Below are 27727 nucleotides of genomic sequence, written 5' to 3' on the forward strand. Positions count from 1 at the left end.
TCGTGTTGGAAGAAAAGCTCGTGAATGCTCTAGATGTCTTATTCCAGAAGAGATCAGCTAGAGCATCAGCTAGTTTTTCTTGTAAGCAGTGTAACTTCTAAATTACTCAACAGATTTAAATAAAACAATACATGCATGATAAAAGAAGACGCAGTGTGCAGTAACCTTGGAGTTAAGGCCTCTTTTCAAAGGAATGGTTTGCCATTCCTGTGTCCAGGCGGCAATTGGGGGTTATTCGTCACTCCTGTGACAGCTCTAGTTTCATTAAAAGTAAACCACAACTTTAATTTCATTCCACTTCTTATTGATTTACTCTTTACAAATAAATGATGATTTCAATTGTGTTATTGGCTAGGTAAGTTCCTTTGGCATATGATCTCAAGGCATAAGCCAGTCTCAATTTAGATGACACTTGTGTTCACACCTAACCTTTTGTGCACCACATCTGAAAAAAGTATGAAAATTTGTATATTTTATAATTTCTTTAAATAGGCCACATCAGGTTAGAGCAATTGGTCAAAGATCATTGTTAGATTCTACATTAAATTTTATGTGTGTTATATTCAATTCAATTTATGGAGATAAATAAAAGGTAATGACTTTTTCCTGGAACCAGGAAACTCCTGAGAATTTCTGGAGACCAAGAACTTCCTGAGAATTTCTTGGGACCAGGAAATTCCTGGGAAATTCATGAGGACCAGAAATTTCTTTTGAGAGGGTAGTTTTTTTCTTGTCTAAGAAAAATACAGGACCATATTTTATCTATAGTTTAATTAAAAGTAAACCACAACTTTAATTTCATTTCACTTCTTATTGATTTACTCTTGACAAACAAACGATGATTCAATTTTGTTATTCGCTGGGTAAGTTCCTTTGGCATATGATCTCAAGGCATAAGCCAGTCTCAATTTAGATGACACTTGTGTACATACCGAACCTTTTGTGCACCACATCTGAAAAAAGTATGAAAATTTGTATATTCTATAATTTCTTTACATAGGCCACATCAGGTTAGAGCAATTGGTCAAAGATCATTTCAATTTATGCAGATAAATAAAAGGTAATGACTTAAAACAAAGGTTTAAACTACATATTTACATAAAAAGGGTTCCTAGAATTCGATATTAACAATATTTATGCTCAAACTTTGGTAGTGATTAACTGCATTTTACATGCACAAACTTTCAATTTGCAATTGCCTTAAAGTGTTGCCCTAATATGCTTATTGCCATGATCTATAGCTAATTGCATCAGGAATGTAATTGTTATTATATAATTAATAGTTCTACTTTATGCTTCACATTCATATTTATAAAAATAAAATAAAGTTTGAAAACTCAAAACTAAATTAAATAACAGATATTCAGCAACCTACCATGTGGTTGAGCAGGGATTGCCATTAATGTTCTTTAGCTTTCCAACCTTCCCATCATATCTAGTTTGGTCACATGATCCTTATCTTTACCACAGAAACAACAATGGTCATCTATTAGTATTAAATTAATAAGATAATGCATATACACACCCACATGATCATTTAATTTAATAATATATTATTGATAGCTCAATTCTAAAATTGTACAACTAATATAAAAAAGAGAATATAAAGTTAAATTGTATGATTAAGCTAGACTTACCTTCGGAGAAGGAAAGGCGAAGGTTGATCATAATTTCATCCGACACAAAACTCCGTCAGAGCTCACACAGATTCCAGACGCAGTATTCAGCGAATCAAGTACATTCATATTTTAAAGACGAAAATACGTCAAATACAAATTTTCGAAAACATTTGGAAAGAAATCATTGTATTATTCGGGTGGATGTGGGTGGGTGTGTGAGCCCTGATGGAGGTAAGTCTAGCTTAATCATACAATTTCATCCAACACATAAGCTCCCGTCTAGAGCCCCACAAATTTGTTCAGAGTTGATTTCTTACAAATGGAAAAGATGAAAGTGCCCAAAAAACTTGGTATAAATCAACCAATACATGTTATTTGTTTATGAAACAAATTTCCATTATATGAACACAAGCATCCCATGCAGAAATTATTTCAATGTTTTTTCAAATCCTAACAATTCCTATGATTTCTTAGCAAATACCAATGTTTTCTCATTTGCAAAACATTGGAATTCTTTGGAATAGACAATCCTAACAAATCCAAAGAATTCTTAAGACTTCTTTGGATATTTATATTGGAAAAGAAAGGAAAAGATTGGAATAATAATCCAAACTTATCCTAGCTTTTCTGAATTGGAAAAAGTTGTCATTACTTAGAAATGCAACCATTTTTCTGTAAAATGAAAATCCAAACATTTGGATTAGTTAGGAATTTAGTATCATGACATTGAGCACATAGGACAACTCAACAGTTTCCTTTTTCAGATTTTTTTCAATATAATGTCTAATGTTTACCAATGGTATTGATTAATATTTGTGAGTAGTATTTTGTTATCACCTGTTGCACAGAATTCATCAAAACATCAGTTGATGAGGTATTTTCATGAACCTAACTTCTTGAACTTGAATCATCGAAATTAAATGAATCTGATGAACTGTTTAACCATTTAAAAGATGAAACGACCAGCAGAATATAATAAGATGCATCAGCAACAGGCAGATAGTTGAGGTAGCTGTGGTTACAACTGACTGTTGCATTTAGAGTAACACTATTGGCCCAGTCATAACCCAAAGATTATAAATAAAAAAATAAATAACATGCTTAAAGAAAATTCCATATCAAAATAACATGAACATTGAAATTAAATTTATTTTAATTAAAGCACCACATATATCATATGTATCATGTAAGGTGCCATGGATTGTTCCACTCACAGGTGATTGTCACATTGCCTGGATACAGTAATATATTTTTATAATTTTTTATATATTTTTTTATATTTTTATTATTTATTATTTCGGTCAAGATAGTGAATATATGTCATTTAAAAAAAAATATTACTAACTTTTTCCATGAAAAATTGTGGAATATTTTTTAAAATGATATATATTCACTATCTTGACAAAAAAAAAATATTTAAAAAAAAATTAAAAAAAATATTTAAAAAAAATAAATAAAATAAATATACCTGTATCCAGGCAATATGACGAGCACCTGTGGTATACACTGGTTAATTAGTTGCCAAACAAGTTAAATGTACCTTCTTTCAAGGTTCACTAAACTAAAACGACCCTACAATTATTGACAATGACGCAAGGCGATGTCCAGAGTTTTTCTTCCAACTTTCGGTTTCGCTTACGTCTTTATTAATTAGAAATAAAATCAGATGGACCATGATCTCTGAGAATGGGGAAAAATGCAATTGATTTGCTTGTAATTGATTGTCTCTCAAATATTTACTAAAAAATAAAAATTCTAACGTAGCTATATATTCTAACGGTTACGCATTTAAGACGAAACGCTCTTCACTGGCGGAGGTAATTTCGAACTCCCGCTATTTTTGTCGGAATAATGCGCCAAATAAACTGAAGTGTTGTTTCGTTTATTTAAGGTAAGTTCAAGCGAAGTAAGGGGTGTAATTCAATTACTTTTATAACGGTCTTTTACGCTAACATTATTGTTTAAAATAACATAGCAACATATTGAAGTAATGAGCAAATATGTTTTGTTGTAATACATTTTCGCGACAAACGTACGAAATACGTTTGTGTAGAAACACAGTTAAATGAATGTTTGTGACTTACGCGTACAGCTAATACTTCATTGTTATATATTTTAACAGCTATTATATTTGTTTCTTAATGTATGTAAGCTAATTTTGTCTAGAAAAAGAATCAATTGCCATAAAGGGTCGGCAGTGATGCAAAAGTGGGTGGGGAAGGTCAAAAACTAAAACGTTTAAAAAGTCCATGTTTTATATAGTTTTGAGGAACGATCTTTTAGGGGTGTGAAACATATATTATTGGCAACATGTTTTGGGGTAGTAAGGAGTTAACAATTTTTACAATAAAAGATTAATTAATATTTTGGATCAAAAAAACTTTCACATTTATTCAAAAAAGTCTCTTGACATTGCTTATCACTTTGTTGTTTTTTTTATGTCAAAATGCCCCAGACTACCTATTCAACAATGTTGTGAGTTCTTTATTATATTTTGTCAAATAAATAACCACTATGCAAGCAAATTATAGTTTAGTGTCTGAAATGATGTTTCATATATTTTAGCCGGCCTAAAGGAGCTAACAAAGATATCATCAGTCCACAAAGGAATCAACCAGTGAAGGAGAAAAACATTCAAAGCTGTAAATTGCCAAATCCATCAGTGAGTAGACTATTTTTAAAGCACATGGTAAGATTTCCATGTTGCAATGGATAAATGGGTATGAGTCATGCTTGTGAAATATTGAACCTCAAAACTTTAAGTAGAAATTGATATTTTTAACATTTTAAATTGTGGTCCTTCAATGGGCTTTTGCATCGCTGCTGACCCTAGACCTTTTAAATAACCACTATGCAAGCAAATTATAGTTTAGGGTCTGAAATGATGTTTCGTCTATTTTAGCCGGACTTAAGGAGCTAACAAAGAAATCATCAGTCCACAAAAGAATCAACCAGTGAAGGAGAAAAACATTCAAAGCTGTAAATTGCCAAATCCATCAGTGAGTAGACTATTTTTCAATGCACATTGATTTTGAAAACAATATTGTGGATGTGTGGAGTGGATTTTATTTGTAACGGACAAACACTATTAAGAATCTTTAAAAAAAATCAGACTTAATATATTTGAGCACTTTGGTTCGAACAAATAAAATAATATATATCATTAATTAATATACCTGTGACATTGAAATCTTAATTTGCACTGATTTGATAACCAACTCGCCGTTAGAAATTGGAAACTATTGGCAGTACAAATAAAAAAAGAAATATTTTTCAGGTTGGAAGATGGATGTCAAAGTCTCAGACAAAAGCTTCCAGAGTTAAGAAAAGATCACTTCAACAAAAACAAGCACGAGAAGAATGACTGCAAAAAATATTTTCGCAGATGCGTTTCCTCATCAAGTGTATAAGGAAAACAGACCTGTCTACAGAGACTAGATGTAAATGTCAAGGACTGAAATGAGCAATTCAATGGCTCATTTCTAATTGTGTTAAGTGTCATAAAAAATTAAAACTGTTATAAATGGACATGTAGTAATGATGAAATTATCATCCTGTTGCGAATAACATTTACTTATTCATGAACTTAGTTCATGAATGACATTTTGAAAAAATCATGTTCATTAACTGTCAAGTTCATTTACTAAGTGGGAGTTCATGAACATGATTTGTCCAAATTGTCATTCTTGAATAGTTCATGTTATTCTCAAAAAGCACACGCTTGACGTCACTGACATGGATATTAATTTGATGGACTAAAGAAGCTCCATACATGGAAAATGACAAATGCGAATCAATTAATACGCTGTCTAGAATAAAAAATAACAACTGTATAACTAATTTTATCAGTAAATACAAAACTGTGAGTCTAGCCCGCTGATGCCAAAAATTAAGTCATTAATAACTATGCATTTAAACTCCAGAATGACCTTTATGAACCATTAATGTACAGGTGATATTTATTGTTTCTTAAATACAATAACTTATAAACTGTGTTAGTTTGAATTTTTTATCCATGTTTTCATGCACATTGGTTAAAAGTACATGTTTGAAAAATATAATGATATAATTAAAGAGAGATAACTGTTTTACTTGCGTTTATGCTGTAAGAGCGTAGAAGGGCATGTGAGTGAATTTCATAAAGCATGTTAGAGCATCTTGGGTCATTTGCTTGCTTACCCTACTGCATTCATACAGCATAAAAGCAGTAAAATGTGAGCATTACTTATAATTTTAATACATAATAAAAAAATGTTCATTTCGGTTAAACAGTAGGAGTACTTTTATCTTGTTCTGTGCGTATCGCAGGCAGAAAAAGGACTTGCAGTTTACTCTAGATTGATCATGGTGTTAAAGACCTTCGCCAACAGTTATGTATTAAATAATGCAATTGAGTATTTGTTCTTTTAGAAATGTAACCAACAACATATGTTGGTATGAAAGAATAGCTGATTTTGTAATGTATTATAATATATTTGTTTTAAATGACTAATCCTTAATTAAGAAAAGTAATCTACATTTCATGATGAAATGGAATTGGTTGCGTAAAACTGGAGCTTACAAGAAAGTGTTTTCTATTTTCTTGTTGACTAATTTTTTTTCATGATAGTGGTTGACATTTTTATTTTTAAACAAGAAAGTTATAATGTACCTTTTGATATCAAATGGTTTTCTACGACATGTGCAACTTAAAACATGACATGTTGTCTGTAAATTTGTCTGTGTGTTCACATGCATTCTGGTGAACAGGCTTTATCACTAATCACTCAGCAAAACATTGGATTACTTAAGAATTTGGTAGATATAAAATGATAAGAAAACCTAAGAATTTTTGGGAACTCCTAACAAATCCTATGTTTTTCAATTTGACTCCAATGGGTAAAAATCCAATGTTTTCCATCTAGGAATACATAGGAAAAGATAGGAATTTTGCATCCAGATTCAGTTCGGAATACTTAGGAAAACATTGGATTGTGGGGCCAATACCGCCCATGTTTTCCAAAGTATTCCAACTCAGAAAAACATTGGATTACTTAAGAATTTGGTAGATATAAAATGATAAGAAAACCTAAGAATTCTTGGGAACTCCTAACAAATCCTATGTTTTTCAATTTGACTCCAATGGGTAAAAAACCAAAGCTTTCCAATGTTTTCCATCTAGGAATACATAGGAAAATATAGGAATTTTGCATCCAGGTTCGGTTCGGAATACTTAGGAAAACATTGGATTTTGGGGCCAATACCGCCCATGTTTTCCAAAGTATTCCAACTCTTTATTCCTAGGAATAGATAGGAAAAGATTGGAAATTCTAAGAATTAAATCCTAAGATTTCTTAGGATATTCTTAAGAATACTTAGGAAATCCAATTTAATTTCTGCAAGGGATATTATTATACAGTCATACAAATATGGTAGTACAGTGGAAACTCACTAAACCGGATCTCCACAAAACCGGAATCCTCGGGATACCGGACTTTTTTTCAGTGTCCCGGTTTTCTCCTTCTATTTTTAATGAAAAATAATCCCAACAAAACCGGAACCTCGGAATTCCGGATACCGGACAAAAATCGAGAAAAATTTGTTAGTTGTCAACGTAATTTTACCTCACAAAACCGGACGTATATTTGTTCAAACATGTCAAAATGAGTTTGTGTATTAGGCATTCGCGAATCGCGTGTCACGTTGACACTTTGTTTTGACAGCCGGTGCGTTGTTAAATATTGCACCTGTGATGTTGTGTTAACTCGATAATCGATAATGATGATTGCGCTGTGGATTGACTGCCGCGCGATAATCAAACGAAAATTAAACTGGTGAAAAGAAAATTGATTGAAACATTAAATTACGCGAGTTGTTTTATTTTAAGACTTGGAAAAAAAGATGATTATAAAAACGCAGAAATGTTTAATTATGTTTACCACTTTTGCATGTACTTTAATCATGTCTCAACCTCCGTCTAAATGTCGAAGAATTGAACTGTCCCTAGAGGACAAAATGAATCTCATTAGAGATTCTGAGAAAATCCCTAAGCCTACAATCAAGGAATGTTTGAGTAAACTTACTCCGTACATCAAATCCTCACTAAACCGGAATCCTCACTAAACCGGAAATTTTGCCCAGTCCGGACCTTGTCCAGTTTAGTGAGTTTCCACTGTACAATGTTCTGGGTGTCTTTATCACAATTTAAAGACCTATTGTAATATTTGTCAGGTTTTCACATTATTCCACCCCGCTGTTTATATGATATCTTTTAAAGGGATACCCTTACTACACGCAAACGATGCTGATGCAGCTCTTGTGCTACCGTATGTGCTTTATAACTGTCTGGAATTCCTGCATCGATCATGACTTTCTTGACCCAGCATACAACTAGTGATGGGCCGATGATCGATTATAATCGAAAATTGATCGGAAAGCTTCAAAATCGGCGATAATCGATTGTAAATTATCATAATCGATTATCGCGGAACATCATACAAATTTATCAAGGGAGGTTACTCAGTATTCATTTACGATTTTTTTTTATCTTGCCGAAATTTCCGCTCATTTTTCTTTGGGTACAATTCGTAAGAATGGCAGACGACAATGACGATATGCTGTACAATTATCCGGGTGGGAAAGCAAAATCTAAAGTCTGGCTCTTTTTTGCATTTAGAAAAATCAAACCAGGACCTCCAACCAAAGAAAACCTTGACATAAGCAAGGCGTATTGTTGCCTAAATGCAAAAAGGCTTACGCAAAATAGGTATACAGTAACTAGATCACAGGTGATGAGCAAGAAGAGATGTAGAATGAACCCATATCTCATTGACCAGACAATATTTCTAAACAAACATTTACTGGTAGATTCATACTGGTGACTTTGAAATTTCTGATGTATACATTTCAGTTTAATGTTTTTTTCTTTTTAACTTAAAAATATAAAAAAAAAATATGTTTTATGTTTGTTAGTTTCCTGAAAAATGAATATGTAAGTTCTATTGTTTGGTTTATATATTCAATTCAGCTTACATAGACGAAGTGATACCCATTACCTTCAAGTATATCACTAGCAACCACTGCTCTATAATATCCGATTATAGCCGATGTCTAATCGGTTGATGGTCTCCGATTGTAACCGATTATCGATGGTAAAATTCAACCGATTGCCCATCACTACATACAACAGTTTGTTTTGAAATGCGTTTATGTGGTTTTGTTGTAGATATGAGAAGATATTCACCAGATCTAAAGTTCTTTGTCCTTTCCACATATTCTATTAAAGTTTTTACAATGCATATTGTTTTATCTCTGTATTTCTTCACTTTTATCGGCTTTTGATGGTTTCCTGGTTTAGTTTGTTTCAAAATGCTTGATACATTAATTTCCACTTGATCCTCTTGAAACACTAAGTCTGTTATCTTAATAACATGTAATGTTTGACACCTCTGTGCCGTGCACAATTTACATGATAATGATAACAAAGATGTAGTATCCATTTTAGTAATGTACGTTAATACAATGTTCACATCCCAAGTATGCGTATATCTTGGCAATGCCGGCCTTTCGTTGAACACTCCTTTCATGAGGATCTCCAATGAAACCATTTCTTAAGATGCGAGTTGTACTGTTTTCTCGTGCTATTCCTCCAGGACTTAATAATGATCGTTTGAGCGTTTTCCGGTAATCCTCGCTGTCGCAAAACCATCCTGATATATTCAAAACAATCAACCTCATCTTTGTCAATGGATGCTTTTTGTGTGGTGTGTGTTCGAGTTTTAATACGCCTCTGGAAGGAGCTAATATCCACCCCGGTTCTTTGATAAGCTTTAACAACATTGGCCACCACACCTGAGTCTGCCAAATTGGAACTATTATTATTGCTTCTGTGCGGTCGCTTTCGATTTTTTGTAGGATACGAGTCAGTAAACTGAAAGGAGCAAATAATTATGTAATATAGTTGCCCTGTCCATCGTAATGAAAACGCATCTACACCTATGCAATCCGTATCATTACTTATTGCAATGTCACACGCCTTCAATTCTAAAACGTTTATATGCAACTCTTTTTCTTGTGGTGGCCAATGACCAATTGTTCGCTAGTTATTTGTTTGATCATATGCTCCATACATGTCTTGAGAAGCATCGGAAAAAATAACAATGTTTTTCTTTCTTTCTTTTACTTTTTCCATGGGTCTTATGTGTAAAGGTGCATGCGTCACCCCTGACTCTGCGGCGATTAATTTCCCTATCAATTTTGCGAAATCACGAATACTTGTTCGTTTTTTCTGAATCATTTCTTTTCATAATTGCAAAATGTCCTGGCATTTTTCATGTGTCAACCAAATAGTCATCGAAGTTGAACACAAAATGAAACCTAGAAAAGTTAGTTTTTGGCATGGGACTAAAACTGATTTTTCTACATTTACCGTAAGTCCCAGTTGATCCATAAGGTGAATCGTATCTCCAACATTGTTTAAACATGAATTGAATGTATCACCTAATAAACACGAATCGTCAATGAAGTATACGCTGATATGTCCTAATGACCGTAAGTATGCGATCACCGGTTTCATGCACTTTGTCCAAATTTTTGGGCTGCAACTGTAACCCATGACTAACGCGCAAAATTGATATTTCACACCATCGAACATAAATCTAAAATAACGACAATCCTGTTCTCTTATCTTAATCGAGTAATAAGCGTCTGATATATCAGATGATGCAAGATAACAGTCTTTCCTCATTGCATTGATAGCTTGGCGCAGAGATTCCATTTTAAAATGTGTTTTCTCCACATATGTTTCATTAAACGATTTTAAATTTAGAATAATTCTTACACGACCGTCTTTTTTATGTCGAATAAATATATTTGAGCTAAATTCGTTAACTGAATTGTCTGGAGCCCGTTCTATTATACCACTTTGTAAAAAAATGTTCAAGTTCTGCCTCAATTTTTTGAGAATCCTCCACATCAAAATGAAAAGGTTTTGGTACAATAATTTGATGAGGGGTTTCCGTAAGTTCGACACTACATCCCCGTATTGTGTTTAATACCCATGTATCACTTGTGATGGATTCCCACATTGCAATTCTTTGAGCTGTCTTTCCTAGCGAAAAATTGCCTGGAGTATTGTAAAGGAGTATTTGAATTTCATTACTTACATTTAAGATTTTTTCACCGATTTCCCCCTTTTTTGAAAAAACTGGTTTCGATGGAAAGAGCGGCTGTTTCTCGGGAGGTTCTTCGCATTTGTCTTGAAGTTGGAGTTGTTGTAGCTCGCGCTGTTGATGTAATCCCGTGGATTGTACCTGGACGCCCCTCCCCGTAGCACTAAAAAAGGCTTTCTCTGTGGTTGGTTTGTGCCGGTGGTTTTAGGTGCTTCTTTCAATTGTTTGATTTTGTTATTTAATTTGTCACCGAAAAGTAATGTTGCTGAAGGCACGTTTGAGCACAATGGCCGATATGCAGGTAGTAAATCCTTTTTGATTTTCTCCATCCTACCTTCATTTGACTGCACCACAGCTTGTGTTAACATTTTGAATGTGTCATTTGCCAGTTCCCCGATTTCTTGGCGAGGTCCGTTTTGTTTGATGTTTTGAAGTAGTTGCAAATATATCCTTGCGTTTTCTGCAATGCAAAGTCATACGCTTTCGTTTCTCGTCTAAGTTGGTTCCAAATAGTCTCTTCAACTTTTGGAACTTGGAGAGTTTCAATATCAATGTTTTTCATTTAATTGTTTTAATTTTTCTTCCTTAGGTTTTAATCATAAAACCTTGTTTGTGACATCCGTTAACCCAGAAATAATCTCTTCGCCAGTTTCATCACTGTCCTCACAAAAAGTCGACAAATCAGACCACTCGTCCCCGTTGGGTGCCTCTTGTCCCGTCTGGTTTTCAGCCATGAAAGAATCAATATCTCCTGATTGGTCTGACTCATAGTCATCCGCTGATAAGCGCCTCCGCTTTGCTTGGTGTGGGACTGTTTCTTCGACCGGCCTTTTCTAATTATCTAGGTCAGAACGCATCGACTGCATGGTCTGATTAATGGTTTGTAAAGATAGAGCTAGATCTGATAAGCCTGGCCCTGATGACAAATAGCTTGTTTCGTTCCCCATAGTTTCAAGCTGCGCAAACAACCGGAATTTCGACCCATCCCCTGGTCCCCCGCCGGGTGATCCATATCCCCTGGAATTTAAAAAAAAAAAGAAAGAAATTTGTTTTCTTTCAAAAATTGCTTAAGGTTGAAAGCATCAATAATATTATGAGTGTGAAATTCCATGAAGGACCATGATGACCAAGTCCAAAAATTATTGTTATTTGAGTGTATTTCTGTATTTATTCATATATTATAAATGCAGATATCGCGCAAGTTTTCGCCGCGGAAAAATTTCCTGGTGTAATATCAAAATCCCCTGGTGTAATATCAAAATCCCCTGGAATTCAGAACAAAATCCCCTGGGAAGCCTCTCAGAAATATTGCATGTATGGCGCAGGGTCATTTCCGCCCTGGCAATGTGCCAACTGAAAACAAATTGGACAATTGCAACTTATTGATATGAACTTTGTAATGCTTATGACTGTAGAATTTTGATAATGTATTTTGTCTTATACATGTAACTTAGTTACCCGGATGATGTATATCCATCATAAACCGGTGATTATTGCGCATATTGTCTTGGTGACGTAAATCCATCGCACAAGATACTTAAGTAACAAAGTATTCACTATCCGTTATTTATTATATCGCGTAATCAACTTTAAGTGACTTCCAACATAAAGTGATAAAAAACATAAGTTACATATATCCATCGGGTGATCAGGACATGTCTTATGATTGTTCTGACCATAATGGTTATTGTTGTAAAACAGAAATTGAAATGTGCCATCCATTTCAATTTATATACAGATAAATAAATAATTAAAATAAATACATATGCGGCTTCAAAACATCCCAACATTGTGTTAATGGAGGTAAAAGAGAGCATAACACAGAATGTTTTAATGCTGTCAGATAAAGAATTGCAAAAACAATTACTTAATCACTAACCATATTGTATTTATGTTCTCATTACTGTGTAATACTAATAAAGCCACCAGATATTTTCCCAGGCTTTAAATGAAGTGCTAACCAGTAGGATATGCAGTCTACTTTCGGTTTCATCAAAACAGCGCTTTTGAGAACATGAATTACAAAATATTAATTTTTCATCACATTTAAAACGTTTGCAATTTATGACACACTTTCCAGACGATCAAGAAGATTTTCCAGTCGATGAGCTTTTTTCCGTTTGGAGATGCATATAATTTTGATAGAGACGTGTCTGTCACGTCACTAAAAATTCCTTATGGACGCGGAAGTTGTTTAAAGTTTGTTAAAATATAACGACGTATCGACTTTGAAATTTGAATGGAATATGGGATGTTTTCCGTGTTTAAATTTTGTTTTTTTACTCATTTTGTCACTTTCTTTGAACTAACCTTCATGCTCGGTTGTCAAAATGTGTGAAAAATATCAATTCATCAATTAAAAGATTTCATTCATAAGACCAAACAAATCCATATGAAAACAATGAATTTGTATACAAGAACCCTCCCCGACTCGTTAATCACAACAATAGGCCAATAGATCAATTATCGGGTGATTGACGATGACCTCAACGACTCACGTACCAATTAACGGATTAGTGTCAACATGTCCTGTGTTTTACGACCAGTGTCCCGGAGGACAGCAAAATAGCTGACTTACATTGGTAAAATTAAGATAATCGATTCCAAGATTTTTTATTTCGTTTTTTTTTTTTTATGACTTTCCGGGACAAACATGCAACCTCCGTGACTCCGTGACAGAGATACGATTTCCGGGATAATCCCGGATGTCCGGGACGTTATCACATGTATCACACTATTACTAATAGTATTAAAGTTACATGTTGAAACTGTTCTTACCTTTTAAATGATTAGGGAAAAGGTTAATTCATCCAAAATATGAAAAGCTTCAGAAACCACCATGTTTACTTTCTTCTCCATACATTTGAATTTCCTAAACAAATGAATGTTAACCTGATGCTGATTGGCTCAGATAAATCTTTGCTGGAGGCTTTCTGCCTGACCTTTCAATGGGCTGATAAGCCCAGGATGTGAAACATGAAGAGTGAAAAAATTCTTGAACATGAGCAATAATAAACCTTTCAGCAGTATACTTTCTGTTCATTTAAATATAAATGTTAATTGCCATAAATTATGATAGAACAAAATATATCATGATTTTATTTAGGAATAATACAATAAAAAACAGTTACATGTATTATATTTATATAAATATATATATTATAGTTTGAAATGATTTTGACAGTATTCTAAATTAGTTATTAGTTATATATTAATACTAATTGTATTCATTAGAATGAAGATTAAGTTATTCCGAACAAAACTTTCTTTTTGAATAATGCCTGCTATTGCAGGAAAAACAGGAATTTCACTTTTGAATGTTTCCTAGCTACCAGGAAAAACAGGAATTTCACTTTTGAATGTTTCCTAGCTACCAGGAAAAACAGGAATTTCACTTTTGAATGTTTCCTAGCTACCAGGAAAAACAGGAATTTCACTTTTGAATGTTTCCTAGCTACCAGGAAAAACAGGAATTTCACTTTTGAATGTTTCCTAGCTACCAGGATAAACAAGGAATTTTGTTTTGTTGCTGATTTTTTGAGAATTTAACTAAATTCCTGACTTTCAGGATAGTTTGAATGAAAATTCCTGGTTTTGACTGATAAATTCCTGGTTATCTTATTTGCTATAAGAAAAGTCCTGGAGTATCTTGGAATTGTCCTGGTCCTTGTCTCTGGGTAACTAAAAAATCCTGGTGTGCCTGAAATACCAGGATACCTGCTCCAGGAATCATGAGATTCTCAGGAAATTCCCAGGGTTTTGGGAAGACCAGGATAAAATTCTGCACGGGCAGTGTCAGCTTTGGTAGGCTCAGGTTTCACTTTGTCCATCTCAATACTTCTAGTCTGATGTATTGCCATCCGATTTTTAAGTCAGGTCAGGCAGCCATTTAAGCTTTGTTCAATTGTCAACCCCTGGATGATGGGTTCTAAACTAAACCTGTGAGAAAAGGTGCTTGAACCCACGACCATTTGAACACTTGCACTGATAATTATATCAAACTGAGCTAACCGAGTAACTGATTTTTAAGCTTGGCTCTACAATTGACTGGTGCATTATGCATTATAAAGACAATAAATCAAACACTTGAAGCACTAGTCCAATTAATAGTAACTTGACTGATCATTTTACAAATTTCAAAATGACATATCCTTCACGCACAATTTTTTTTGTACCAAAAATGGGTAGTTATTTCGATCAGGATTCCAGGTTATAGCATCTTGCGACTATAAAATGTCATTAAAACAAGAAATATTATCTCAATATAAATCACGAAGTTTACCTTGATGGTCGAGTTGTTATGCTAGGTAAAATGGTTGTGTTTAAATGCATTAAATACTTGTTTTGTAAAAAAAATCTTTGCACTTGCATGGTAAAAACTAAAATATGAATATAAACCTTTTATATCTATTTCAAACATATTATAATTATCTAACTACAATTTCAATACCTTTCAACCCCCACCCTGTTTTGCACAAACCTGATTAGACATAAGGGATCTGAAGAATCCCATAAACAGTACACTCCACGTGGAACTACCACTTTCCGTTTTCCTCAGCGGATTTTCCGTTTTCCTCGGCGGATTTTCGTCATCGTGGACATGACATCTAATTCATCAAAATTTGCTTTCCTCAGCGTTTTCACTTGTTCACCCTCCGAGGTTAAACAGTGGACCGTATAATAACCGCGTTACTCAGGAGTGATAACACCGCGAAACTCTGGGGAAACCGATAAGAGTCTCCTACTGAACATGTAGCTGATTTTGTGTAATTTATTTGAATACTGTTTTGTATTGTGTTGTTTCAATATTTTTCAGACTTACTTGCACATAATACAACTGGTTATCCTTTGACAGAGCAAAAAATGCAATATATGTTGATGTCAATTTTTGACCCATATCTTACTCATTTGACTTTAGTCCCAGTTACTTAAAGTAATGTAAACATTCTGTTTGCTACGCATTTTCAATTAATTTCTCTTAACTTTTTTACATTTAAATCTCCAGTTAGATAAAAGAAATATGCTTTTTTCGCAATAACAAACATGCCAGACAACCAAAAGTAGTCTAAATGATTGGGTTTTATACTAATAATTTCTAATTATTAACAAAGAAGTAATGGTTTCAATATTTTTTAAACACAATATTCATACTAACACCATTACTTTCATAAAATAGTTCAATTAAAAGCTGAATTATATTCATTTAGAGAAGGAAATAGATTACAACAATATCTTCATACAGATGTAGATAGAATCGGCGATTTTTTTTAATCCACAGAGTTACCTTCATACTTTTTTAACGTCATAATTAACAATGCAATTAAAATATTATCTGGAATGCGGATAAAACAACTGATATGTATCACAAAAGAAAAAGTGACAGGGAAAATATTCACACTTACATGGTACTCAACACCTGCATTACTCCAATCCAATTTAGTTCTAAACAACACAAAAAGAGTATGACGTAATAATGGTGAACAAACAAACACATGGTATTATATCTTAAATGTGTGGTATCATCTGGCATTTATAGTAGCAAGGTAGTTGCAAAGCATACAACTCGGAGTTCCACTTTGATGCCAGTAAAACACCATGATCACTGGCCATACTGGAAATAAAACCCTCGGCGGAAAACGAGCAACTCGGCGAAACTCGCCCGATTTTAGCGAGAAAAGCGGATACATACTTGGCGGATGTCTGCGATAAAATAAAAACCCTCAGAGGGACCGAGGAAAGTGGTAGTTCTGTATGGAGTGTACTGTAACATGTCTATATTTTTAGACTATTGAAGCACATTGTTCTTTTTTGATGGTCGAGAGGTTTCAGATTAAACAACAATTAAAAATGCAAAATAATTTTAGTGAATAATCAACTCTGACTTGAAAGTAACATGAAAAAGTTGTAGTGAAGGATTTGCCATATCAATTTTTTTTTAAATTTTAAAAAGTCCGTCAACGTACAAATATTTGGACTAAGAACGCTAGACGTACCTTCGTGTCCAAAAATGGATCACTTCCTGGCAGCTCATTTCTGGATTGTCTCCATCTAAATTTAACATACATTGATGCCATTTTTGCTTCGACTGATGTTGAAGCAGTAACACTAAATACTGGTCGGTTATTTTGTAGAGGAACGACGTGTTCGAAGAAACGTTCAATTTTATTCCCGCATAATCGCCGCCATATTGTATGACTTTAAAAACTACACCCTATAGTACAGAATGACAATAGGCATAACGTTGACACACTGTGATAGTTATAATCCGAATAACTTACTCAAACAAATACAATAGTTCGTATGTAAATGCTATATTTTCATCATTTTGTTCAATAAAACTCATCAAATTGCAAATACAACTATTCTAAGAGTAACACATAATGTTTTGTCATGAAAAAATGCAATAACGCATTAAATACACACAAGCAAGTACTTGACACCCCACATCCATGTAAGTAGTTCTGTTCCTACGCAGGTGGTGTGTATTAATATATTCATGTTCAATATGTCGTGTCAGGCGACTAGTCGCGTTTCTGAAATACCGCTCTCTTAAGTTGTTTCACCCAAATAATTTTAGTTTGGATTAATTAATAGTGAATTAACTGGGTTTGTAGCTATCTTATGTTAAGAGCTTGCTTGGGATTACTTTTTAGGGGGATGGGGTCAAGGTTAAGGTCACTGTTACAAAAACAGCTGTTATGCTGTTGCTAAAAATATAAAAAATGGTTTGTAACTTTTGTTAGGATTGATAGACAGTAAAATAATTTGATTTGTAGGTAGCTCATGCGAAGACCTAGCTTTGGATTACACTTTCGGAGGTCAAGGTCACTGGTTCTACGGTACCGGGACCCAGATATTTTTTCCAGCATTGTATGTCTCTGTTAAAAGATGCTTGCATATAATGATGGTATTGAAATAAAACTTGGTATATAGATAAATGGCAATAAGAGGATATGCAGTCCACAAGAACCATAATCCTATAATGCATATTTATTTAGTTATCTCCCTTTACCATATTTTCATAATTGTTCCTTGTCTGGGCCTTTTCTTTAAAACTAGTAACGGGATTGAATTAATTGAGAGGAAGTGCAGTGCACAAGAACCATAATATCATAATGCATATATATGCTCTCTCCCCTTAACCATTTTTCTTGATTGGTGCGTTTCTGTAAGATATCTTGGAAATTACTAAAGGGATTTAAAGCTGCACTCTCACAGATTGGCCATTTTATTAACTTTTTTAGTTTTTGTCTTGGAAAGAGAATTTTTTTTATTAATAGTAGAAAACCCTTTTTGTTTGATGGTAGCTTACCATATTATATCATGTATAGGATGCTAGCATAGATAGGACGCAGGCAAAAAAATAGTTGAGAAAACGGGTAAAAACCCTTAATATGTAAGATAGGACGCAGCGGAAAAATGTCAAAATCGGAGCCGAAAAATTGAGGTTGGTAAAGTATTTATAACATATATTGAAGTAAAAAACAAACAAAAAATTGTATATAAGGCATATTTCAATAACTGTCTTGTGTATTTCGATAATTATCGTCGTATTTCGGTAATTGATATATGTATTGACATTTTGAGAACATTCACGCATATTATAAGACTTATACAAATGCCGTAATAGTCCCGACACGCCTTCTGACTGATAGTCAACCATTGCAACCGTTGCAATAGTCCAGACATGCCTTCTGAATGACAGTCAACCGTTGCAATCGCAGCAAAACTGTATTGTCAAAACTGATGATTGTTTTGATAAGGCTTGTCGCTGCGCGGATTAAAGCATGTCGGCATAATTAATGCGTGTCGGTAATTAGCCTTGCCAGCGGAAGGCACGTCGGGTAAAGTGCGAACAAACAACCATACGGTATTACCATCGCAATAGTTTGATTCTATTGATGTTTTTCTAATGACAGACAGTGGGTGTTTTTAACACCTTCACATTTTGAAAAGATTTGATAGTGACAATAATGCTACTTTGCGTTATGCACATTCCTTTATTAATTTTTTTAAACAGTAACATACAACAAAATGTTTTGTAAAATATCGAAACATTAAGATCATGAACAAAGATTAATTGATATTTACCTCCTTTCCCGATTTTCCGTTGCCATTATAACTCAATCCAGTTCAAGTGCTGACTCACATCGAGTTTTTGTGAATAGCGTCCCTTTTGTAAAAAAGTAAACACTGGTGTTTGTTTTCAATTTAATTCTCAATAAATCATTTTAAAGTAAACATTCAATATATATTTCTGCGTGTGTTAACTTGCGTGATTTTACCTATGTCACTTGTTCTCTTCGGTGACGCAGTACAGATACTTACTATTACCGCGTTCTTCCCTGGTCCGATATTTTTGACCTGAAATGGACTTGGAAAAAACAGATGAAATTCTAATAGCATAGAAAGGACGCAGGCAATTTTTAAGACGAGAATTGGGGGTAAAAAAGTGCGTCCTATGCATGATATAATACGGTATACTTTGTGGCAGGGCTCGACATTAACCACTGCCCGATTGCCCGGGGCAAGTAATTTTTGCAGACGGGCAGTAGTTTTTAGAATCTACCTGCCCGATCGGGCAGTAACAAAAAAACTCGTCATAGTGGCGACATTTCGGGTAAAAAATAGTAGTCCGTACTCTCCTTCTTGGAAAGTATTTATCAAACCGAAACTAATGCACTCATTGGTTGTTGACTCAAAAAATCGGGTCAAACGGAGCACCTCTGACATTTTCATTCGAAACTACGATGGCGAAGACTGCCGAATATTTTCCGATAGAGCTCGAGTAATTCCGTCTAGATCCGTTGGCCAATCGCGTGAGCTGCACCAAATCCATATAGCTAGCATTCCAGTTAATGCCCTCACAATGTACACAAATGGTGTTTTGACAGTCGACAGTGTCAAGTTTTTTTTAATGTTTCAAACGAAAAAAGGCTAAGTCATCCGAGAAAAAGACCAGCTATGAAAATAAACCAAAACGACGCTGGGTTGAGTCTTGGGGGAACAATTTTCCTGGACTCAAACACAGCGATTTTTGGCTATTTTTCGGACTGCTCCAATTTTCGGATGCTCGGTTTTTGGAACTTTACGATTTCACTTTACATTGCGATAAATTGTAATTTACTTCTAAATAAATGTAAGATTACAAGGCTAAGATAATAAGAGGTTGACTGTTCGTTCTTATAATTCAATTTTATTTCTTGAATGTATGTGCTATTAGTTACAAATTTCATGACAACTGATTTATTTCAAATACAGCAAGCCCTGATGTGCTTGCCCGAATGGATTTTTTACTTGCCCAATTTTTTTGGGCTCATTTTGTTGTATATGGAAATGGGTTTTGATGTGAAGTATAACAACAAAATGAGCCCCCAAAAATGGGCAAGTAAAAAATCCATTCGGGCAAGTGAAAATGGCTAGGTGGTTGCCCGAAGGGCAGCCAAGTATTAGAATAAGCGTCAAGCCCTGTGTGGGTCAGTAGATTATACGTCCTGGTCACGGTAAAGATATGAAAACATTATTCACACAATAACCCAAGAATGGTTGAATAGTAGGTTTTACTCTACCAGCAGATGACTTATTTTTCCACAGGTCACGGTCATTGTTAATGATCATTGTCTTTAAACTAATATGCTATTTATTTATTTCACAGTTACAAACAACAAGGGATCCAATAGCAGATTTCATTAAGTAAGTATTGGATGTACCTTAGCAGGTATTGTTTGCAGTCATGTATTTTTTATTAGGTTAACTACTTTATGAATAATACATCAATTTATAGTTATTTTTATCACTAGAATTATTTGAAACTTGGCTCTATGAAGAATAAGTAATGGTGTTTAAGTCTTGTCCAGGTTTTCCCTCCCTTTGAAAAGGTCAATATGTTTCATACTACTCCAAAATTGTTATTTCCATTAAATATATCCATCCTCTGAATCACATGATATTTTTTTCCATTGAAAGAGTTGTTATATACTGTGAAATCATTAATGTTCGTGGGACATTAATGTTTGTTGTTTTCATGGGAAGGGTGATTCAAGAATTCAAGATCCCTAGAAGTATAGACCCTTTATTCACATTTTCAATTGCCATGATATGTTCATTCTGTAGAATATTCTTTCCAGAGGTCACAGTATACAGCGGTATACAGTATAAATAACAAACTCACTGTAAATCTTACTATTGTTGGTTTGTTGATATATTATGTCTGCCTTTAGGCCGCACCAAATTGATGTTTCTTTCTGCGGATTTACCGCTCCTATTTTTGGATAATGTAAAAAAAAAAATTAAAAAAAATTGTGCGCCAGCACCTACATTTTGATCGCCAACCATTTTTTTTCAGGTAATATTATTTTGAAAGGCTGAAATATATAATCAATTTAAAAAAAAATACGCTAGTTTATGTGTTCTTGTAAAGGGAAGTTACCGATGGGTGGTGTTTTTATACTGTACATCGATCGGTTTAGCATGGGTTTCAATAAATTCAATCAAAATGGCGACTTTCAGTGTAAACAATGTGGTTCAAATTTTGGAATTTTAAACTTATTTTTAACAATAAATATGTTTTGAGCATGCTTGAATTCATTGTTCATAATCTCATGCACAAAGGATCATTAATTAAAGCAATAATTATGCAATAAAGCATGTGTACCTAAGACTGGTAAATATTATTTTGCGTTGTAAGAGTCACGCTCTGGATTGGAAATTGGAATTATCAACTAAGTATTATTTTATTCAAGTCATAATTAAAGTGACCAAAATTTTACCTTGTTACAACGATGCTGAATATGACAGCTCAAATTAACAGGAACATGAGTCATTGTCTGGTCCAAATTGATGTAACAATTCAGACAAAACAACAGTTTTGAACAAATATCTTTCACCAATAGGCCAGAGTTTTTTTATTTTTCGTTTTACGGGAAATTTTTCAAAAATAAGCGCAAGGAGGAGGGAATAAAATTAAGAAAAAGATGTCCAAAAATGAGCATCGAGAAAAAATAATAAACATAAGATGATGGATTTTCCGTATTTTTTTCTTTTTTTCGGAAAAAATTATAGAATGTATTTTTAGCTCACCTGTCACTTTGTGACAAGGTGAGCTTTTGTAATGGCCTTATGTCCGTCGTGCGTCGTCCGTCAACAATTTACTTAAAAGACATCTCCTCCTTAACCGCTGGGCCAATATTAATAAAACTTCATAGGGATGTCCCTTGGGTGGTCTTCTATCAAAGTTGTTCAAAGAATTCAATTCCATGCAGAACTCTGGTTGCCATGGCAACCAAAAGGAAAAACTTTAAAAATCTTCTTCTCCCAAACCACAAGGCTTAGGCCGTTGATATTTGGTAGGTAGGATCACCAAATGGTCCTCTGCCAAGATTGTTCAAATTATGGCCCTTGTGTCAAAATTGGCCCCGCCCCGGGGGGGGGGGTCATGGGTTTTCTCTATATGTTTATAGTGAAAACTTAAAAAATATTCTCCTCTGAACTTACTTGGCCTAGAGCTTAGATATTTGGCATGATTCATCGTCTAGTGGACATCTACAAAGTTTGTTCAAATTATGGCCCTGGGGTCAAAATTGGCCCCGCCCCGGGGGGTCATGGGTATTTTCTATATGTTTATAGTTAAAATTTCAAAAATTTTCTCCTCTGAACTTACTTGGACTAGAGCTTAGATATTTGCATGATTCATCGTCTAGTGGACCTTTACAAAGATTATTGAAATTATGGCCTTAGGGTCAAAATTGGCCCTGCCCCGGGGGGTCATGGGTTTTCTCTATATGTTTATAGTGAAAACTTCAAAAATCTTCTCCTTTGAACTTACTTGGACTAGAGCTTAGATATTTGGAATGATTCATCGTCTAGTGGACTTCTACAAAGATTGTTCAAATTATGGCCTTGGGTCAAAATTGGCCCCGCCCCGGGGGGTCATGTGTATACTCGATATGTTTATAGTTAAAACTTCAAAAATCTTCTCCTCTTAACTTACTTGGACTAGAGCTTAGATATTTGGCATGATTCATCGTCTAGTGAACCTCTACAAAGATTGTTCAAACTATGGCCCTGGGGTCAAAATTGGCCCGGCCCCCGGGGGGTCATGGGTTTTCTCTATATGTTTATAGTAGGGATGGCAACGAGTAGTAAAATTAATACTCGAGTACTCGGACAATCGTTCGATCGAGTACTCGGGTACTCGATTACTCGGAAAAATTGAATATGTGTTCGCAACTTTAGACAAGATTGTGTATACATGTATCGTTAATGACGTATGTTGTGCGTTGGTCGTATTATTGGTCATTTTCACCTTTAAAGTAAACTTTCATTACGTATTTTAACAAAAAAAAATGATATAAAAAGAACACAAATGTTGTTTCAGGCTTTTAATTTGTCTTATTCGTTTCATTTTATACAAGTATGCACTGCAGAAATGAACAACAATCAGAATTACAATGAACGAAATTCAGTACGAAGTTCAGTTGTTTACTCTACATATTATTATTTTTTTAAATGATAGTTTTTCGTACTGTGTAATTGTTGTTTACCTCATTAATATTCATAATTCTTGATTTAAAATATCAATCAATCAATCGTGATAATCATTACAAAAATAGTTAAAATACGCCCATTAAGAAATCAATTCTCGTAACGGTCGAATACTCTTTCGCTCGTAAGCGTCCATTGTTTGGTGAAAGGTCGGTACTTGATATACAATAGAATTGTGTAGGTGAAAGTACCGCTATCAAAACTTCGCTAATTGACATCAGTGCTTATTTGAAATAGGGGTCCTTTGTTGACAGTTTGCAACTATCACAACAACTGTCAACTAATTGTTTGAGGTCAATTGTGTACACAGCGGGGATTAGAGGGGCCGTAAATTGTCCTCTTGGCAACCAACCAGATCTGATATTTTGTCTGTAAATCGTGTATTTGGTAATTTTTATAGATTGTTTTATTATATTTTTGCCGAGTACTCGAGTACTGATTTGGTACTCGAGTACTCGGACGTTCGAATGAGTACTCGAGTACTCGGGTACTCGTTGCCATCCCTAGTTTATAGTAAAAAAAATCAAAAATCTCCTCTGAACTTACGTTGCTTAGAGCTTAGATATTTGGATGATTCATCGTCTAGTGGACCTCTACAAAGATTGTTCAAATTATGGCCTTGGGGTCAAAATTGGCCCCGCCCCGGGGGTTAGGGTATTCTCTATATGTTTATAGTTAAAACTTCAAAAATCTTCTCCTCTGAACTTACTTGGACTAGAGCTTAGATATTTGGAATGATTCATCGTCTAGTGGACCTCTACAAAGATTGTTCAAATTATGGCATTGGGGTCAAAATTGGCCCCGCCCCCTGGGGGTTCATGAGTTTTCTCTATATGTTTATAGTGAAAACTTCAAAAATCATCTCCTCTGAACTTACGTGGCTTAGAGCTTAGATATTTGGCATGATTCATCGTCTAGTGGACTGATATATCATCTAGTTGACCTGTACCAATATTGTTCAATCTTTGGCCCTGGGGTCAAAAAATGGCCCCACCCGGGCGGTCATGGGTTTCCTTATATATGTATATGATGAAAACTTAAAAAATCTTCTTCTCCGAAACCAAAAGGCGAAGGCCTTAGATATTTGGTATGAAGGATCGTTTATCGGACCACTATTAAGATTGTTCAAACTTTAGCCCTGGGGTCAAAATGGCCACGACCCGTGTTCATAGGCTTAGGTTTTCAATATTTGTATATAATGGAAGCATTAAAAAAAATTCTCTCGGAATTCACAAGGACGAGAGCTATTTGGCATAATACATCATTAAGTTGACCTCTACCTTTATTGTCCAAACTTTGGCATTGGGGTAAAAAATGACCCTGCCCCGAGGGGTCATTGGTTTTCCTTATATGTATATAGTAAAACCTTAAAAAAAAATCTTCTCCAAAACCACAAGGCTTAGGTCTTAGATATTTGGCGTGAAGCATTGTTTAGTAGACCTCTACCAACATTGTTCAAACTTAAGCTTCAAAATTATCCACGTTGTAGTCCGGGTTCCAAGTCCTCATTTTTGAGAAAAAAGTGTCCGGCATGTTATACAAATTATTTTTATATGTCGTGTTAGGAGAATGTCTATTGTTTATGAAAAGTGCCTTTGGCCACATGGCGGCTCTTGCGAATTCGCTAAATTCAAGATGGCGTTCAAAATGGCCGCCAAAATTTGTAATATGAGAAATAATCAAATAATAGGTTGATAAGATACTTTGAAAGTAAATATTAAAACCAAATCACTTTTAAATATATACATACACCCACTACTGTTCAGATTCAAGTTTATTTACATTTTTATATTTTAAAGGTCAAGGTCATTTTAGAGGTCAAAATGTAAATTTTGAGAAAAATACACTGATGACTGGCTTCTTTCTTTTATTATTCAAAAATGATAATGTGTATCAAGCTTATATATATACCAAAATGAACTGCTATGTATGTTCTTTCAATATTTTATTTTGAATTCACCCTATATGCTGTTACCATGGAGATATTCAAAATGGCATACATCCGGTCACTATTCAAAATAAGCTAAAAAGGATAAAACAGATGGCTATCATAAATTGCTAATTCGGTAAAAATGTAATGTTTGAATATATGGAAGAACATTTTCGTGGATATAACTCCTCTCATAATGTTCTTCCAATTGACATACAGCCTAAACTACTTCAAGGTAAAGGTCATTTTTTTTCAAGGTCAAACATTAAAATGTACCCGAAAAATTGATTTTTTTCCTGCAATATTGATTTTTTTTTTTAATTTATGTGTAGTTTGTGTCAAAAAGAGGCGGCAGAACTGCAATTTGTATTGTCCTTCATTTTAAACATATTAATTACGTAAAGGTTTTAGATTTTGTTGAATAGGTGCAGTTTTAATACTATTACAGGGTGCCAAAGGTGTTGATATTGCTGTAAGAGTCTTAATAATAAGGCAAATTGTGCAAGTGTTACACTTTAAGTCTTAGTCTATAGTATATCTAAATGCATGGAATGCATCTATTTCATAATGTGTTTCATGTTACCATGCATGAATGATCTCTTCAATGTCAAGGTCAAGTTCATTTCAAGGTAAAAATACAAATACGCAAAATTCTTGTATCTTGAAGATATCAAGTCTATTGTCTATTTTCTTCTCTTTTTAAAGTTTACTATTGCATGTTCATTTACAACGTGTGATTGCAGAACTAAATATCATCAATATTAGGTCAGTTTTCAGAGAACAGTGTCAGAGTTTCTAAAAACATTTTGGTGCCATAGCAGTACATGTTGCATAATGAAAGTGCAGAAATTGGCGTTACCATGAAGTTTTCCAGTGAAATTTTTGACTATATATCTATGTCTTAAATCTAAATACAAGCAGTGTTTCTATTTCATAATATGCTTAAAATTATAAATTAACTCACAGAATAGGCCAAATAATGGTTATTATAAGGTCATAACATAAAAGTGTACCTTGTTTGAGTGTTTTCTTTGTTTTCGTCTATAAAATAACTCCGAAATCTGAACGGTAATCAGTAGGCGGATCCAAACCATAGAGTAACTTGAGTCAAGTAAATAAAAAAAAGCAATTCACTTATATACATGATATTTATTGACATTTTTCCTTGACAACAATTTGGTCACCATCTACACTAATTATTGAATTATATATAAGGTTGATGATACACTAATATATACCTTACTCTAAGAGATTGCCGATCTATATACTAGTTTTATTGTTTTGAAGATATTTCAAGTTCAGTTTGGTTAAAAAATATTGCCAAATTCTGTATTTCTACTTCATTTTATTTAATTTATACTAATGTGTAAAGAGAAAGCAGTTCTTAATTGAAAGGTCACCTTAGGTGGTCGAATGTTTTGAATAAAAATGTGGAATGAAGGGAAACTAGTCAAATACGAAAAAAAACTTATAGGATATACAAGTTAATTTAAAACGAAGAACAAACTTCGGATTTCATTGGACAAATATATCATATCATATAAATATGAATCTCCTGTTATGTGTCTTGCTTGGGTTTGTTTTGCTCTAAATATACTATATCGTTTCGAAACTGTTGTCTTAAGGGCATTGTGTATGCTTACTTAGAGCCTCACATGGGTTTGTTTGGATCTAAATGGGCTCAATGGTTTCCAAAATGTGGTCTATTTGACACTGAGTAGGCTTATATAGTGCTACACATGGGTATGTTTGGCTCTAAATAAGCATTATTGTAGTCACAATTGACTTCATAGATAATTGAACCGACTTAATTATAGACCTATGGAGTTTTTACCTATTGATATGCTTGACTGTACACTGGCACTGGTACTGTTTCGGCTCGTATAGAACCTACATGGCCTTGAATATGGCAACTTTATGGATCACGTGGCACTCGATTGGCTTCATACGGTCTATATTTGGCAGATATCAGAAATGAAAAAAGTTTATTGGACACAAAGTGGACTTGCGAACAGCCATAGTGTGATGATGGTCTGGAAGATTGAGTTAGGTTTCAGCCGAACGCGGTTGAATGGCCACTGGCTTGGCTTTCGTAGAGCCCGTCTGTGTTTATTTGATAATGAAAGCGTTTGTCTGTTACCATAATAGTGATTTTTGAGCACTTGACGAACCCTTCTGTAGTAAGAAGGTACAAAATGGCTTTATTGCAATCATTCAGAGGGCTGTTGGGGACCTTTTGTGTCATGTGGATTCTTTTTTTGGCGCTTAGAAGGGCACAAAATGAGCCATAATGGGGTTTCGGGCATTCAGTAGGCTTATATATAAACACTTTATGGCCTGCTTAGCAGGTATTATACCTAGAACGAACTGATTTTGGATTATGATATCAATACATTAAGTTGGCAAAACATTGGATGGACTTGAAAAGGCTGGATGTGCTTACATAAAAATATATGTCATGTAGCATGTTTAAATTGGCTCAAGAA

The 27727-nt window shown here is 34.2% G+C and overlaps 1 protein-coding gene and 1 long non-coding RNA gene across 2 annotated transcripts in view; both read left to right on the forward strand.

Annotated features, from left to right (window-relative positions):
• The window catches only part of LOC128220342 (uncharacterized), a 157689-nt gene that overhangs the window by 66201 nt on the left and 63761 nt on the right, over window positions 1-27727 (forward strand). The window contains exon 7 of the mRNA XM_052928700.1: window positions 20424-20461. Coding sequence (XP_052784660.1) covers window positions 20424-20461 — 38 coding nt within the window. The remainder of the gene's footprint in view (window positions 1-20423; window positions 20462-27727) is intronic.
• On the forward strand, window positions 3353-6712 carry LOC128220344 (uncharacterized). The gene is made up of 4 exons (XR_008258756.1): window positions 3353-3510; window positions 4185-4281; window positions 4522-4618; window positions 4897-6712. It is a non-coding gene; the product is annotated as an uncharacterized LOC128220344 (long non-coding RNA).

Source organism: Mya arenaria, chromosome 15 (genome assembly GCF_026914265.1).
Source record: "Mya arenaria isolate MELC-2E11 chromosome 15, ASM2691426v1".
NCBI lineage: Eukaryota > Metazoa > Mollusca > Bivalvia > Myida > Myidae > Mya > Mya arenaria.